Raw genomic sequence first — 11,530 nt, 5'->3', positions numbered from 1 at the left:
TAGCAACGGCCTGCCTGGGCTGCCCTTCCGCCGGGGGGAACCGCTCCTCACGCACTTCCGCTTCCGGGGCAGGCAGGAAAGATGGCGGCGGCCAGCGCGGGAGTGAGAGAGGAGGAGGCGGGGGCCGACTGGTAACCATGGAGATGCGGGCCGCCGGGGCGGGGAGCTTGGCCGGAGCCTGGGCTCTTTCCCCCACAAGGTCGCTCCCCCCTAGATCCCCTCCTCGGTCCGGTCCCTCCCCTGCCCCTCCATCGGGCGCCGGGCCTCCCCCCCCAGCCAGACCCCGCTTCCCCGGCCAGGCAGCCCCGTCCTATTGCGTTCCCCCCCCCCCCCCTGCTAGCCCCGATCCCCTGCCCCGCCCCCTCCCAGCTCAGTCGGGGGCTGGGTGGTTTCCTTCCCCCCGCTCTCAGAGGCGGTTGCTGGGACGCTGTGGCCCGGCCTGGCTCCCCCGGGCTCAGCCTGGCTGTGTGTGGATGCTTCACGGGGACGCCCCGGTGGTGGGCGCAGGGCGCAGACCTGGGCAGAGACGAGACGAAAGGCAGCTGGAAGCCGGGATGTCCTAGCTCTGGGGAGACGGGCCCGGGGGGTTTCATCTCGCAGTGAGCGGCTGGGACCTGGCTTCTCTGAAAGGAGGGTGCGTGCAGCACAGCGCCCTGCCTGCAGCATCGTGAGCAGCACCCGCCCCGCGAGACCCCTTCGCGGGGAAGAACCAAGACTAGAATGCAGCTCTTCTGAGTCCGAGCCCGTGGTTCTTTCCACTAGACTGCGCTGCCTTCCACAGGACTTTACCGAGACTGTGTCTCTTCAAAACACGTTTCCCCTATTTGTAAATAACTGGGAGTAGCTCAGATGCTGCTGCCGTATAAGGTCCTAGGCAGACCCGTGCGCTGCTCAGGGAGGAGGAGGAAGACGGAGAGCAGCTCTGCCTGACGTCCCTTCTCTGTTCTCAGGGCTCTGCCATCAGAAGTGGAGGTCTTGGAGTCCATATACCTGGATGAGCTGCAGGTGTCTAGAGGAAATGGCAGGTATTTGTGCTGTTACCAGATGTCTCTAATCCTGAGGCGTGAGATTTCACCCCCTTGGTGTCCGCTGATCTCAGAGCTGTGGTGCTGGGCGCAATCCCTGGACTGGCTTGTGTACACAAATGTTAGAGGTGTCCAACTATGGATTTGCACCTGGGATCCAAAGCCCCGTGTGAGCGCAGAATAACGTTCACTCGGTCATGTCCGGATTGAATATTCACGGAGAGGGAGGGTCCTTCGCCCTACACCAGTGCAGCAGCATACTGAGAGCTCCCTGGCTGGTACCTGAGGTACTGCCAGTCTCTGCCCTCAGTCCTACCAGCTCCTTTTCCTCTCAGCTGTCAGTGCCCCTTGGCCCTGCTCCAATGAGCATTTCCCCTGCTGGGGCAGGGCAGGCACTCTCAGCCTAAGGGTCTCCTCTCCCTGGACTCTGTGCACGTCAGCTCCTTTTTAGCACAGTGGAGCTTGCATGGAAGGTTTGTGCTGCTGTGACAATACGCAGCCCATGTCACCCTCACTGCACCTGCTGTACTTCATTAATACTCCGTGGGATAGCTGGACGCTTCACCTCCGCCTCCCTGCCCTCGCAGGTCAGCGCCCTGGGAAATCTGCATTACCCTGCACCCTGCGACAGCAGAGGATCAGGACTCCCAGTACGTCTGCTTCACGCTTGTGCTGTCGGTGCCCGCCCAGGTAAGGTCACTGTGCATGACCCCCATGAGCTGTGAGTGCAGCCAAGCCTCTCAGGCAGGGATAGGGGCAGGGCAGGTCAGGACTTTGGTCCCCATTCATCCCTTGATTTGTTTCTTTCTAGTATCCCAATGAAGCACCGAAAATCTTAATCCGGAATCCTCGGGGACTGTCTGATGAGCAGATCCAGAAGTGAGTGCTGGGAAGGGGTTTCCACCTGCCCTAGAGACAAGGAGGGAAGAAACTTCCTGCATTCCAGCTGCGGGTGGGAAACACGAATACCCACGTTCCCCTCAGATTCTTGCGGCAGATACATGGAATTGCTCTGTCTGTCATCCAGAGCTGCGTCAACATGGGCAGAAAATAAATAAGGACCATTGAACTGTCCTGCTTCAGTGCACAACCAGCCACTAGCTGCCTGGTGTTAGGAAGAAAATTCCCTCTGGATAGGTTATTCCATCATTGTCCAGTGGGGGAATTTCTGAAGCAACTGGCACTGGGCTCGATGGGACCTGGTCCTCGTCCAGTGGGGTAGTTCCTATGTTCGTCCCTCACCTGTCCCAGAGGGTTGTGCACAGGTGTGGTGAGATCCGGGTAGTCTTTTGCTGCCTGTACGAGGCTTAGATCCTGCTGGATCTAACCCTGTGTTTGGCCTGCTTTTAGTCTCTCTGTCATAGTGCTGTCATTGGAGAATGCAGCGGAGGTTGGGTCAGTGGCAGAGCTGTTGGGACTGAAGGGCTGGCCAGGTTAGCTCGTCACAGGCAACCTGTGCTGAGTAGAGGATCTTCCTGGCCGTTGGCGGTGAAGTGTGAGTCTGTCCCAAAGAATCCTGTGCAGTAGGCAGGAGCCAAAAGTCTGGTGCTTCAAACCTGTTACTGTGAGATTCCTTTTGCTCCACCCCTCCCCATGGATGGATGGTTTGTGGGAGGAGAGGGGCTGAGCTTGTTAGCCACATCTGAGCACAGCAATTTTTACACTAAGCTCGGCACCCCTGTTGACCAGTCCAGTGGCTTCCTCAGCCATCTCACCCACTATGTAGTATCTGCTGTTCCCATCTTAGTACTGCATCTCCAGAGGGGTTAACACATCCCCTCTTTAGTTACGGGTTTCTGCCTCTTCCTTCCAGCATTTCCCAGACGCTGGGACACGTTGCTGAGGCTGGGCTGGGGACAGCAGTGCTTTATGAGCTGATTGAGGTAAGAGAGGAGGAGACCTGGGGTAGGTTGTGCATGGTGCTAGATATAGACAGATATTGACACACGCTCTCCCGGTCTCTGCTTGCGGGATGGATGGGTCGGAGCCTTGGCCCATCTGGTGGTTTGGGTGGGTAAAGTTCGTTCTCCCTCTTTCTACAGAAAGGGAAGGAGATTCTCACCGACAACAACATTCCTCATGGCCAGTGTGTGATCTGTCTCTATGGCTTCCAGGTAGGAGCCCCTCCGATCAGGGCAAGGACCTGCGGTCTGCTAGGGAGAGGAATGGAGTGCGTTGCGGGGAGGGACTGGCAACCTGTTGTCCAGAGCTTGTGGAGATGGAGGAGGGGGAAGGCCCTGGGAACAGTGTATCTGAATCGGCCCCAGCTGGTGGTGGAGCATTAGTGGAAGTCCCCCCAGCAGGGGAGGGCGCCATGGGGCACAGACAGGACTCCTTTCAAACACCCTATCTCATCGCACAGGAGAGAGAAGCTTTCACAAAGACTCAGTGCTACCACTACTTCCACTCTCACTGCCTGGCTCGCTACGCCCAGCACATGGAGAAGGAAATCCATGTGCAGCAGAAAGAGAGAGAGCAGCAGCTGGCGCCACCTCCCAAGCAGGTAACGGAGCCCGGGCCCCTCCAATAGCTCATGTAGAGGAGGCCTTGCTCTCCTAGGCTGTGCACGCAATCCCCACTGATCCTGAGATACCCCCGCCCAAGAGCTGACTCCTAGGAGCTGTCCTTTGGGTTACCAGCTCCGGGCCTCAGGGCCAGGGCCAACCTCAAGCCCTGGGAAATCACAAAATCATGAGAGTTTAAAAGAAGAATACATTTGGGACTGATTTTGTTTGTCTTCCGGTTTTGGAGCCTTTAGGATGCGGCTGCGTCCCATTTTGAAGTTTTCCCTAAACACTGCCCGGACCTTGGAGTTCTCTCTATTTAACCCCTTCATTTGGGCTTAATAATGCACCCAGCCACCAGTCTGGCCTGGGAGCACTTGGCCAGTCCTTGCAGAGTATAGAATAAAGAGCACCAGTGCCCAGAAAACAAGTCAGAGATCCCCCCAGCCCCCGCTGTCAAACCAGGAGACTCTCTGCTCCGGCGGGTCAGGCAACACACATTGCCCTGTAGTGCCAAGGGGAGATGCAGTGCCGAGGGTAAGGGGGACCAGAGCTGTTTGAGGCTTCATTGGTTATAACCAGCTCCTATAAAGTTGGTAATCGGCTGTTGGACTACAACTCCCAGCATGCCCAGGTGGCACAAATTGACCTAAATACCAGCCAGCCAATCCAGGAATCCTGCAGTGCATTCAGCCGGGGGGAGCACTCCCCAAGGCTCTTGCAGGGCTGCTAAAAACGATCCAAGTACCAGAGGTTAGCAGAGGCAGCTGGGCAGCCAGGCTTCCTCTCCCACGGTTAGAGCAGAGCAGCGCGTGGGGAGGCCTGGGCGTTAATTCCCGAGAGGGGCATGGCGCAGGGGTGGAAGGGGGCTGGCCGGGGGAGTGCAATGCGGCCACGTGCTATCTCTCTCTTCTCCCCACAGGGAGTCGGGGTGCAGTGCCCCGTCTGCCGGGAAACGCTGGTCTACAACCTCTCCACTCTGCAGGCAGCGCCACCCCCGCAGCACGCAGTGGTAAGAAGCGTCTAGCTGGAATCCTGCCCACTGGCTGGGTAAGGTGCCTGCAGTGAGCCGGTCCGGGAGGGAATGAGCGAGCCCCCTCTGCCCGAGTCAGGCTGGAGGGGCTGTCGCAGCCGCTCACACCCTGCAGGGCTGCTGCTGCTGGCAGAGGGGTGCTGTTCACGTGAACATTTGGGCTTACTAAATGCAGCAACCGCGTGGCAGCACTGGACAGTCTTTGTCTCAACTCTTCCCCACTCCCGGTGCAGTCCCCATCTTCCTGGGGCGTGGGAGTGGAGACAGAGAGGCCAGGACTGGGAAGGGGCGCCCAGCCAGACTCACGGACGTATCCCATGGTTACTGTTTGCTTCTCCAATGTAGCCATGTGAGCTGCCTCTGGGAGGGGAACAAGTCTGCGTCTGTCTGATGGGTACGAACCCTGTGGAGAGGGAAGGGTCCTGCTGTCCCCGGGGAGAACACGAAGCCCTGGCCCTGCCCCAAAGAGCCGCCGGCCGTATGGAACTGCAGGGGTAATGGGGTGGAGTTAAGCCAAGGAAACGTGGCTGAATCTCAGGAAAACCTTCCACCGACTAGCGCCTTCTCCCGAGGGCCAGGGCAGAGGTGCTGTCATGTCAGACAGCTGCGCTCCAACAGGACAACGCCCTAGATCACAGCCTGGAGGAAGGGATCCTGCCTTGGCGCGGGGGTTGGGACAGATGGGCCCCCCAGTGCTTTCCCTGCTCTGCTGTCTAGGCTGCACGCAGCTTCCCTTCAGTAAGTCTCTAATTCCTGTTGGCTTATGCAGCCTCTGCCGGCTCTCCAGTCCCCTCGCAGGGACAACGGACTGACCGGACCGTGGTGCAGCTGGCCCAGTCTGCTGTCTGCCTGTGTCTGACTGGAACGCAGGGGAGCCCAGCACCAGTTGTTGCAGGGAAGCCCGTGTGCGTCACTAGGATTCTGACTTGGGAAAGAGGGAGACCTTGGCTCTGGTGTTGGCTCACTCTGCCCAGGATCCCTGGCCAGCTGGCAGCAGGTGTGCGGGTTGGGTGATTGACCTGTGCCGGGCCCGGCTACCGATGGAATACAGCACAAGTGTCTCCCCCTAGGAGCAGTACAGGCCCGATGCAAAGACGCTGCAGAACCAAGAAGAACTGCGCCGGATCTACCAAAGGCAGCAAGAGAAGGGGGGGATCATTGACCCCGAGGCAGAGAGGAACCGCTATTTCATCAGCCTGCAGGCGGTACGCTGCTTCTCAGGGCTGGGGCGCGGCAAGGCGTTGGGGGAGCTCTTGTGCTCTGCCCTGCGCTGCAGCACTGCAGGAGTGGCTCTGGCGTGTGCAGGGAGGGGCACAGGGCTCTGCCGTCCGGGGGGTTCTGCCTTCCGGAGATCCAGCTCGCCATGGGGGCACTGCAGGATCTTTTGCCTGCTGCCACGTGGCGTTCCACATGCCAGAGAGGGTTGCGGGGCGGGGGGCAGAGGGGGCTCCAGAAAGAAGACCGGGGTCTGGGAGCAGAGAGGCGATGAAGGGCTGCCAATGTATCACCACAGAGTAACTGGTGTGGGACGTTCTGGCCCCGTGGCAGAGCCGCAGCAGCTGTGGGGCCTTTCCCTAGAGAAAAGTGGGGGTCAGATGGTGTGGCTGGCCTGGTCCTTTCTTCACCATCGGCTCCCTTCTCTCCCAGCCTCCAGCCGCTGCTGAGCCTGCTCACGGAGCCGCCGCTGAGCTGCTGCCTTCTGCAAATGCCGTGGCTGCTGCTGAGCGACTCTGCCAGCCGCCGGACCCAGAGCATGCCCCGGAAACTGCCGGCTCTGCCCGAGCTCTAGCACCAGGGAGAGAACCCGGGCAGCGGGAAAAAGCGTCCGTGCCCCTGGAGCACCAGAGCAAGAGAGAGAGGCACCAAGGGGAGAGGCTGGGACCCAGAGGCCAGGGCAGGCCATACAGCGACCCACCAGCAGCAGCTGCGGACGCTCACCCCCTTCTCCGTGGTGCTGGGGGCCCCAGTGGTTTCAGCTGGAGACCCGAACGGAGGGAAGGCAGGAGTCAGAGAACCAGCGGCAGATGCAGCCAGGAGTTCCCTAAACCGCCTGGCAGAGGCAGAGTGGCTGCCTTGGCTGATAGGAAAGAGTCATGCCCTGAGGGCATCTTGCCCACAAAAGGGGCATTGGACTCAAAAGAAGAGAATCCCGGTGAGGGGCGCTGGATGCCGGAGCAGGGAGCTGAGGGCCGGAGCAGGGAAAAGGAGAACCTGGCACTAAACCATAGTGACCCCCGGGGACCCACCAGCTGGCAGGGCTATCACAGGACCTGGGATTGTGGGAGATGGGAGAAGTCCCGGGGCAGAGAGCGTGGTTCCTATCCCAGAGTGCCCAGGGGGCGGGGGGCATTCAGGCCTAGTGGAAGGAGAGACCCCCATGGCCAAGTGAAGGAGGATGGCTCCTAGCAGGAGGGGGCTGGGGCTGGGGGGAGAGGGGGACTTTCCTGGGGAGAACAATAAAGAGTCTATTGGAATATCAGCCTCTGTCCCGTGAGGAGGAGATGGGCCAGCCGGGATCTCTCCATGGGGGTGGGTGGTTGGCATGGGACCCGTCTTCCTGGGTAGAACGTTCTCGGTTGAGGAACATAATGGGTCAGTGATGAGTCGGGCTATGGGGATTCCCAGCTGGGCAGGTGTGGTTACTGATGGCTGCGTTTCAGGATCTCCTGGCAGACGGACAATCAGCTCCTTGGGCCTGGGCTGGGAAAATCCCTCTCTTGGCCTTGAAGGCAGGACCCAGGTGTAGCCAAACGCCACTCACCAGCAGCCATCGACGTAGGGGCTACCCAGGCCGTGACCACGCTGCAGGCTCTGCCCCCGGCCAGCCTAGGCAGGAGCTGCCATTGTCAGCAGCAAGTGCGAGAGCTGCAGTGCGGGGGGACGTCCTTAGGAAGCCAGGCCCTGCTCAGAGCCAGGTCCGGGTCCAGGGAGAGTCCCCAGCGCTCATGTCCCGGGTTCTCCTGCGTGTGAACTCTGTGCCGTTGCTCACGTCGTGCTACCATTCCTCTGGAGCTGGAGCAGCGCTTGAGTGACGGTCCCCTCACCCCCACCACTCAGCCAGCAAGGCTGGGGCCATCTCCTGTAGCGTGGAGCTGCCTGAGCCATGGGGCTCCAGCGCTTTGGATTCTTCCAGCCCTGCCAGTGGCTCCATCTCCACGTTGCTCATATCCAGCTTTTGCTCTTTAAACTGAGCTGGCCCTTTCTCAGTGCAGACCCCCTTTCTGCTTGCTGGCCAGAACCCGTTCTCCCCTCCTTGTAACCACAGTGAATTCCCCTCGGAGCAACTGGGGCTCCAGGCTTCACCTGGTTAATGGCTATTGTCTTCCCGCCAAGGCCCCTCCCATGGCTTGTCTCGCTCTGCAGCTGAGCCATGCATATTCCCTTGCTCTTCTCTGCCTACCCCAGAACAGCTCCCCAAAGCATCCTGGTGAACAGCCCCGTGTAAACCTTCATCCACTCGGGCCCCAGAGCGGCCTTTTTGTTCCCTGGGATCTGCCTAACCAGCTCGCAGGGGGCTTGTCTTGAGATCGAGTTGGGTTGTTTCAGGCTATTCGCAACCAGTCGCTCGTCGCTCCAGTCTTGTCAGCAAAGCAGATCCTTACAGTTTCATCCCTTTCCTGGGCTGGTTCTGACTCTCACTAAACAGAACTGACTTCTCCCCTTCGCTGGAACAGTGGGGCCGCCTGGGAAGTCAATGGGACAGGGGCGGGTGTAGAGGACCTAAGTCGTTAAGACCCTTGATCTCCATTATTTGCCCTCGGATTCGTGTGGCTGTTACCTTTCACCTGCCTGGCTCCTCTGGGAATAGCAGGTGACTGGCCCAAAGCCTTTTTCCCAGTGGATGTAGAGATCTGCGGCATTCGTCTCTGCTGACCTATTTCACGTCATGCAATGAAAGTCGATGCCATTGATGCGATTTTTCTTCGCTGAGCCCCCACCTGGCTGTCACAGCGCATGTACCCATTCGTAGCTCAGCCATTCAACGCTAGGAGCTGGACGGCAAACAGCTGGGTGTGAGCCACCTGGGAAGGGGATTTCCACTGCAATATAAACAGACCCACATTCTGCTCTGCCTTCCGCTTGCTCCCTCCTGCTGCTCCGCTTCTTCCCCCAAACGCAGCTGTAGCTCGAAGTTGGTTCCCTCTTGCAAAGCAGGCGCTTGGCGTGTTGCTGTTCAAACCTCTGCACCTCCCTTGGGACTGTTCTTTACAGCCGGGGACCTAGGAGGGCAGGGAATCTGTCCGTCGAATCCACAACGAGCTCAGGGCTGTTTTAAAAACGAAATCAAATGTTCCTCGAAGAGGTGAATCTTCACGTGCTGGTGGGAAGCCCAGACCCACGACGTGTCAGCGGGAGCACAGCAGGTGGGAGGGGTGCGGAACAAAGGGAGGGTGAGAGAAATTCCCAACGGTGGAGGGGCTTTTAGAGTTAAAAAAAATCTACATTGAGAAGTTTTAAATGAACTTGGCCGGCGCCAGTCAAATCCTGAGCTGCTGCACCACCTGGCAGGGTAAATGCTCAAATGGCGGCTGGAGGGTTTCACCCCATAGGTCCTCTCCTGTCAGGAGGAACAGCTGGGCTTTCCCTCTGCAGCTCTGCTGACTGTTCTCCTGGGAAGAGAGGCAGGTGTTGCACTGACCTTGAATGCAAAGCAGCGGAGAGAATCCGCACAGAACAGTCTGGGTCTGGTGATCAGAGCAAGGTCCGGGGATTTGTGACGGGTTGGTTCCATCCTTACCTCTGCTCCAGGGCTTACGGGGCTACCGTGGCCAGTCACGTCCCTGCTCTGTGCCTCGGTTTCCCCAGCTGTGAAATGGGTGTAATCACAGGGACCTGCCTCCTAGTGCGTGGGGTGCTTGGCCGAAAGGTGCTGCCGAAGGGCAAATGATTAGCAGTTATTAAAAGCCCATGGAGTGAACGACTTGACCTGCTCTCTGGGCTGGGCAGGTGCACCTGGGGGGCTCCAGCATGGGAGGGGCCCCACCTGAAGTGACGGGGTTGAGAGGAAAGCAGCCGCTGCAGGGAGGGGACTAACCACTCACAGCATCCGTGTAGGCTCTGCCCCACTAGCCCTCCGAGAGCTGAGACCAGCCCCCCTGCTGGGGCAGGCACTGCACTGACACCCCAAGCCGGCCCCCGCCCCACAGCGCTTGCAGTCAGAGCCGCCGCCCACCAGACCACTATACAGCAAAGCTTTTCTCAGCCCGAGGTGCTTTATTTAAAGGCATCATTGCACCGCTCCGAGCCTTGCGCTCCCACCCCAGCCATGGCGCATAAGGAGAGTCTGAGAGCGACTCCCTGAAGCCCCGGGGCCGCTTTGCCCTGCAGTTTTTTGGCAGAGGGCAGTTCTAAAAGGCCAGGGACTTCTCCTGTGCTTGGCCAGCGGTTAACATAGCAACAGCCTGGCTGCGAGCGGCTGAACGTGACACGATCGGTCACCAGGCAGCCATGGTGGTACGGAGAGAGCTGGTGATCGCTGGGGTGAAAGCTCAGGGCAGAGCCCGTCTCCATCACTTTAGCAGGAGGATGCCGCTCGTCGTAGAGCGAGATCTCCGCGGGACGCGTTGCTCACAGGCTGCAGGGCGTGCAGCCCCTGGCAGATCACCAAGGCAGTGGGCACCCCGGACTTGACACAAGTGCCGGTCCAGCTCCTCTCCACAGAAAAGAGCTGGCGTGCAGCTTCCCGCGGGCCGCGTTCCCTGCGCGCCTTTCCCTGGCGTAGCGGGCCCAGAGCGAAGTCTGCGTCCTGCCGGCCGGCGGAGACGTAGGAGAATGGGTTGTGCAGACAGCCAGGCTGCAGGGTGGGTGCTGGTATCCAGGTCCCTCCACCCAGGATCCCACTCTGCGCACAACCAGGCCCCACTGCTGCCCGCAGCTGGTGCAGACCCCGCGGCGGTGAACGGAGCTGGCCGGCTGCTTCTCCGCTGGGCTTACGTAGAGCAGGAGCTCAGGGTACGCGGCAGGTCTCCATCAGGCGCCCCTTGATCCAGCACAGGCCTTTCTGGGGGCCTCTATGGTAGTTTTTCCCCCAGCTGCCACGTGTGATGGGGAAGCTGCTCCAGCTCAGTGACCTTCAGCAGCCTGCCAGGATCCCGGAAACCTGCCGAGGTGGGGTGGGTGGGAATTACGCCAGGCCTGCCCTACTGAGCCAGCAGTCTCCATCTGTCTGGCTCAGCCCCTCTGAGTAATCACGCACACAAGCTAGAGTCGGAACACGCCCAAAGCGCAGCTGCTCGGGAGCAGGCGCTCTGCCGTCGAGCCAAACCAGGCCGAGGGGGAGGATTTGAAAACAGGTCTCCTCCCTCCCAGGTGTGTGCCCGACCTATGGGGCTTCTGGCCGTTCTGGGACACCCCCACACGTACGTGTGTATGTTCCCCCCTCCCCAGCTGTCTTTTGTGCCAGGCCCACCCCGGTAGGTGTGCTCAGAGCTCGCCGCGCGGCCCGGGCCCCGCTGGGGAGGCAGACGGGGAGCACCTGGTTTGAGAACCCCACCAGGCCTAGGCATGAGCGGGGGCACCAAGCCGCTCAGCGGTGTGAGGCCTTTAGGGGCAGGAACGTCTCTGAGGCTGGGGGGCAGCATGCCATGAAAGCTGCTGCGTCCACATGCCAGCAGGGAATGTAATCCCCGCTGGGCCAGCGAAGGCCGGGCGTGGCAGTGCCAGCCGTGCAGAGGTCAGGTGTGGAGCGTTCTAGTCTGCAGCACGCTGCGCTGTCAGCCACCAGCAAAGAGGGCTGCTTGGAAGGGATCGTCTCGTCTCCTGCGCAGGCAGGGCTGGCAGAGCGCCCATCGCCTGGCCGTGCCAGGGCTCAGCCCCCGAGCACCGATGACCCGCAGTTAGACACTCGAGAACCGCTGTTTTTTTCTAAAAAACCTCCATGTCCCAGTTCAACCACCAGATGCAGGCTGGGGTCAGGAATTGCTGGGCGGGGGGGATGATGTCTCTGGCCTGGGCTATGCAGGAGGCCA

The 11,530-nt window shown here is 59.9% G+C and overlaps 1 protein-coding gene across 3 annotated transcripts; it reads left to right on the top strand.

The window, feature by feature from the left end:
- Window positions 1–66: 66 nt before the first annotated feature.
- RNF25 (ring finger protein 25) lies at window positions 67–9,045 on the top strand. 3 transcript variants are annotated; one of them, XM_067570100.1, is made up of 10 exons: window positions 67–131; window positions 951–1,025; window positions 1,613–1,715; window positions 1,837–1,904; window positions 2,839–2,908; window positions 3,068–3,139; window positions 3,388–3,528; window positions 4,452–4,541; window positions 5,633–5,767; window positions 6,210–9,045. In XM_067570100.1, exons 1-10 carry the CDS (start codon window positions 82–84, stop codon window positions 6,966–6,968), a joined length of 1,563 nt encoding a protein of 520 aa, XP_067426201.1. In that variant the 5' UTR covers window positions 67–81; the 3' UTR covers window positions 6,969–9,045. The 3 variants fall into 3 exon arrangements, with proteins under 3 accessions (XP_067426201.1, XP_067426200.1, XP_067426202.1); XM_067570099.1 differs by having other exon boundaries at window positions 123–199; XM_067570101.1 differs by lacking the exons at window positions 67–131; window positions 951–1,025; window positions 2,839–2,908 and having other exon boundaries at window positions 1,617–1,715; window positions 4,452–4,579.
- Window positions 9,046–11,530: the final 2,485 nt, after the last annotated feature.

This window comes from Emydura macquarii, unplaced genomic scaffold, assembly GCF_026122565.2.
Source record: "Emydura macquarii macquarii isolate MOO-44397 ecotype Brisbane River unplaced genomic scaffold, CSIRO-AGI_Emac_v2 contig_2988, whole genome shotgun sequence".
Taxonomy (NCBI): Eukaryota; Metazoa; Chordata; order Testudines; family Chelidae; genus Emydura; species Emydura macquarii.
Note: the sequence above shows the minus strand (reverse complement) of the source record. Positions and strands in the feature narration are given on the sequence as shown.

What these genes read in the sequence shown, in the direction of transcription:
- RNF25 (XM_067570099.1), top strand. Translation starts at nt 138, where the DNA reads ATGGAGATGCGGGCCGCCGGGGCGGGGAGCTTGGCCGGAGCCTGGGCT. An exon ending in TGCTGTCGGTGCCCGCCCAG is followed by an intron (nt 1,716 to 1,836) that starts GTAAGGTCACTG and finishes GTTTCTTTCTAG; the next exon opens with TATCCCAATGAAGCACCGAA. An exon ending in TCTGATGAGCAGATCCAGAA is followed by an intron (nt 1,905 to 2,838) that starts GTGAGTGCTGGG and finishes TCTTCCTTCCAG; the next exon opens with CATTTCCCAGACGCTGGGAC.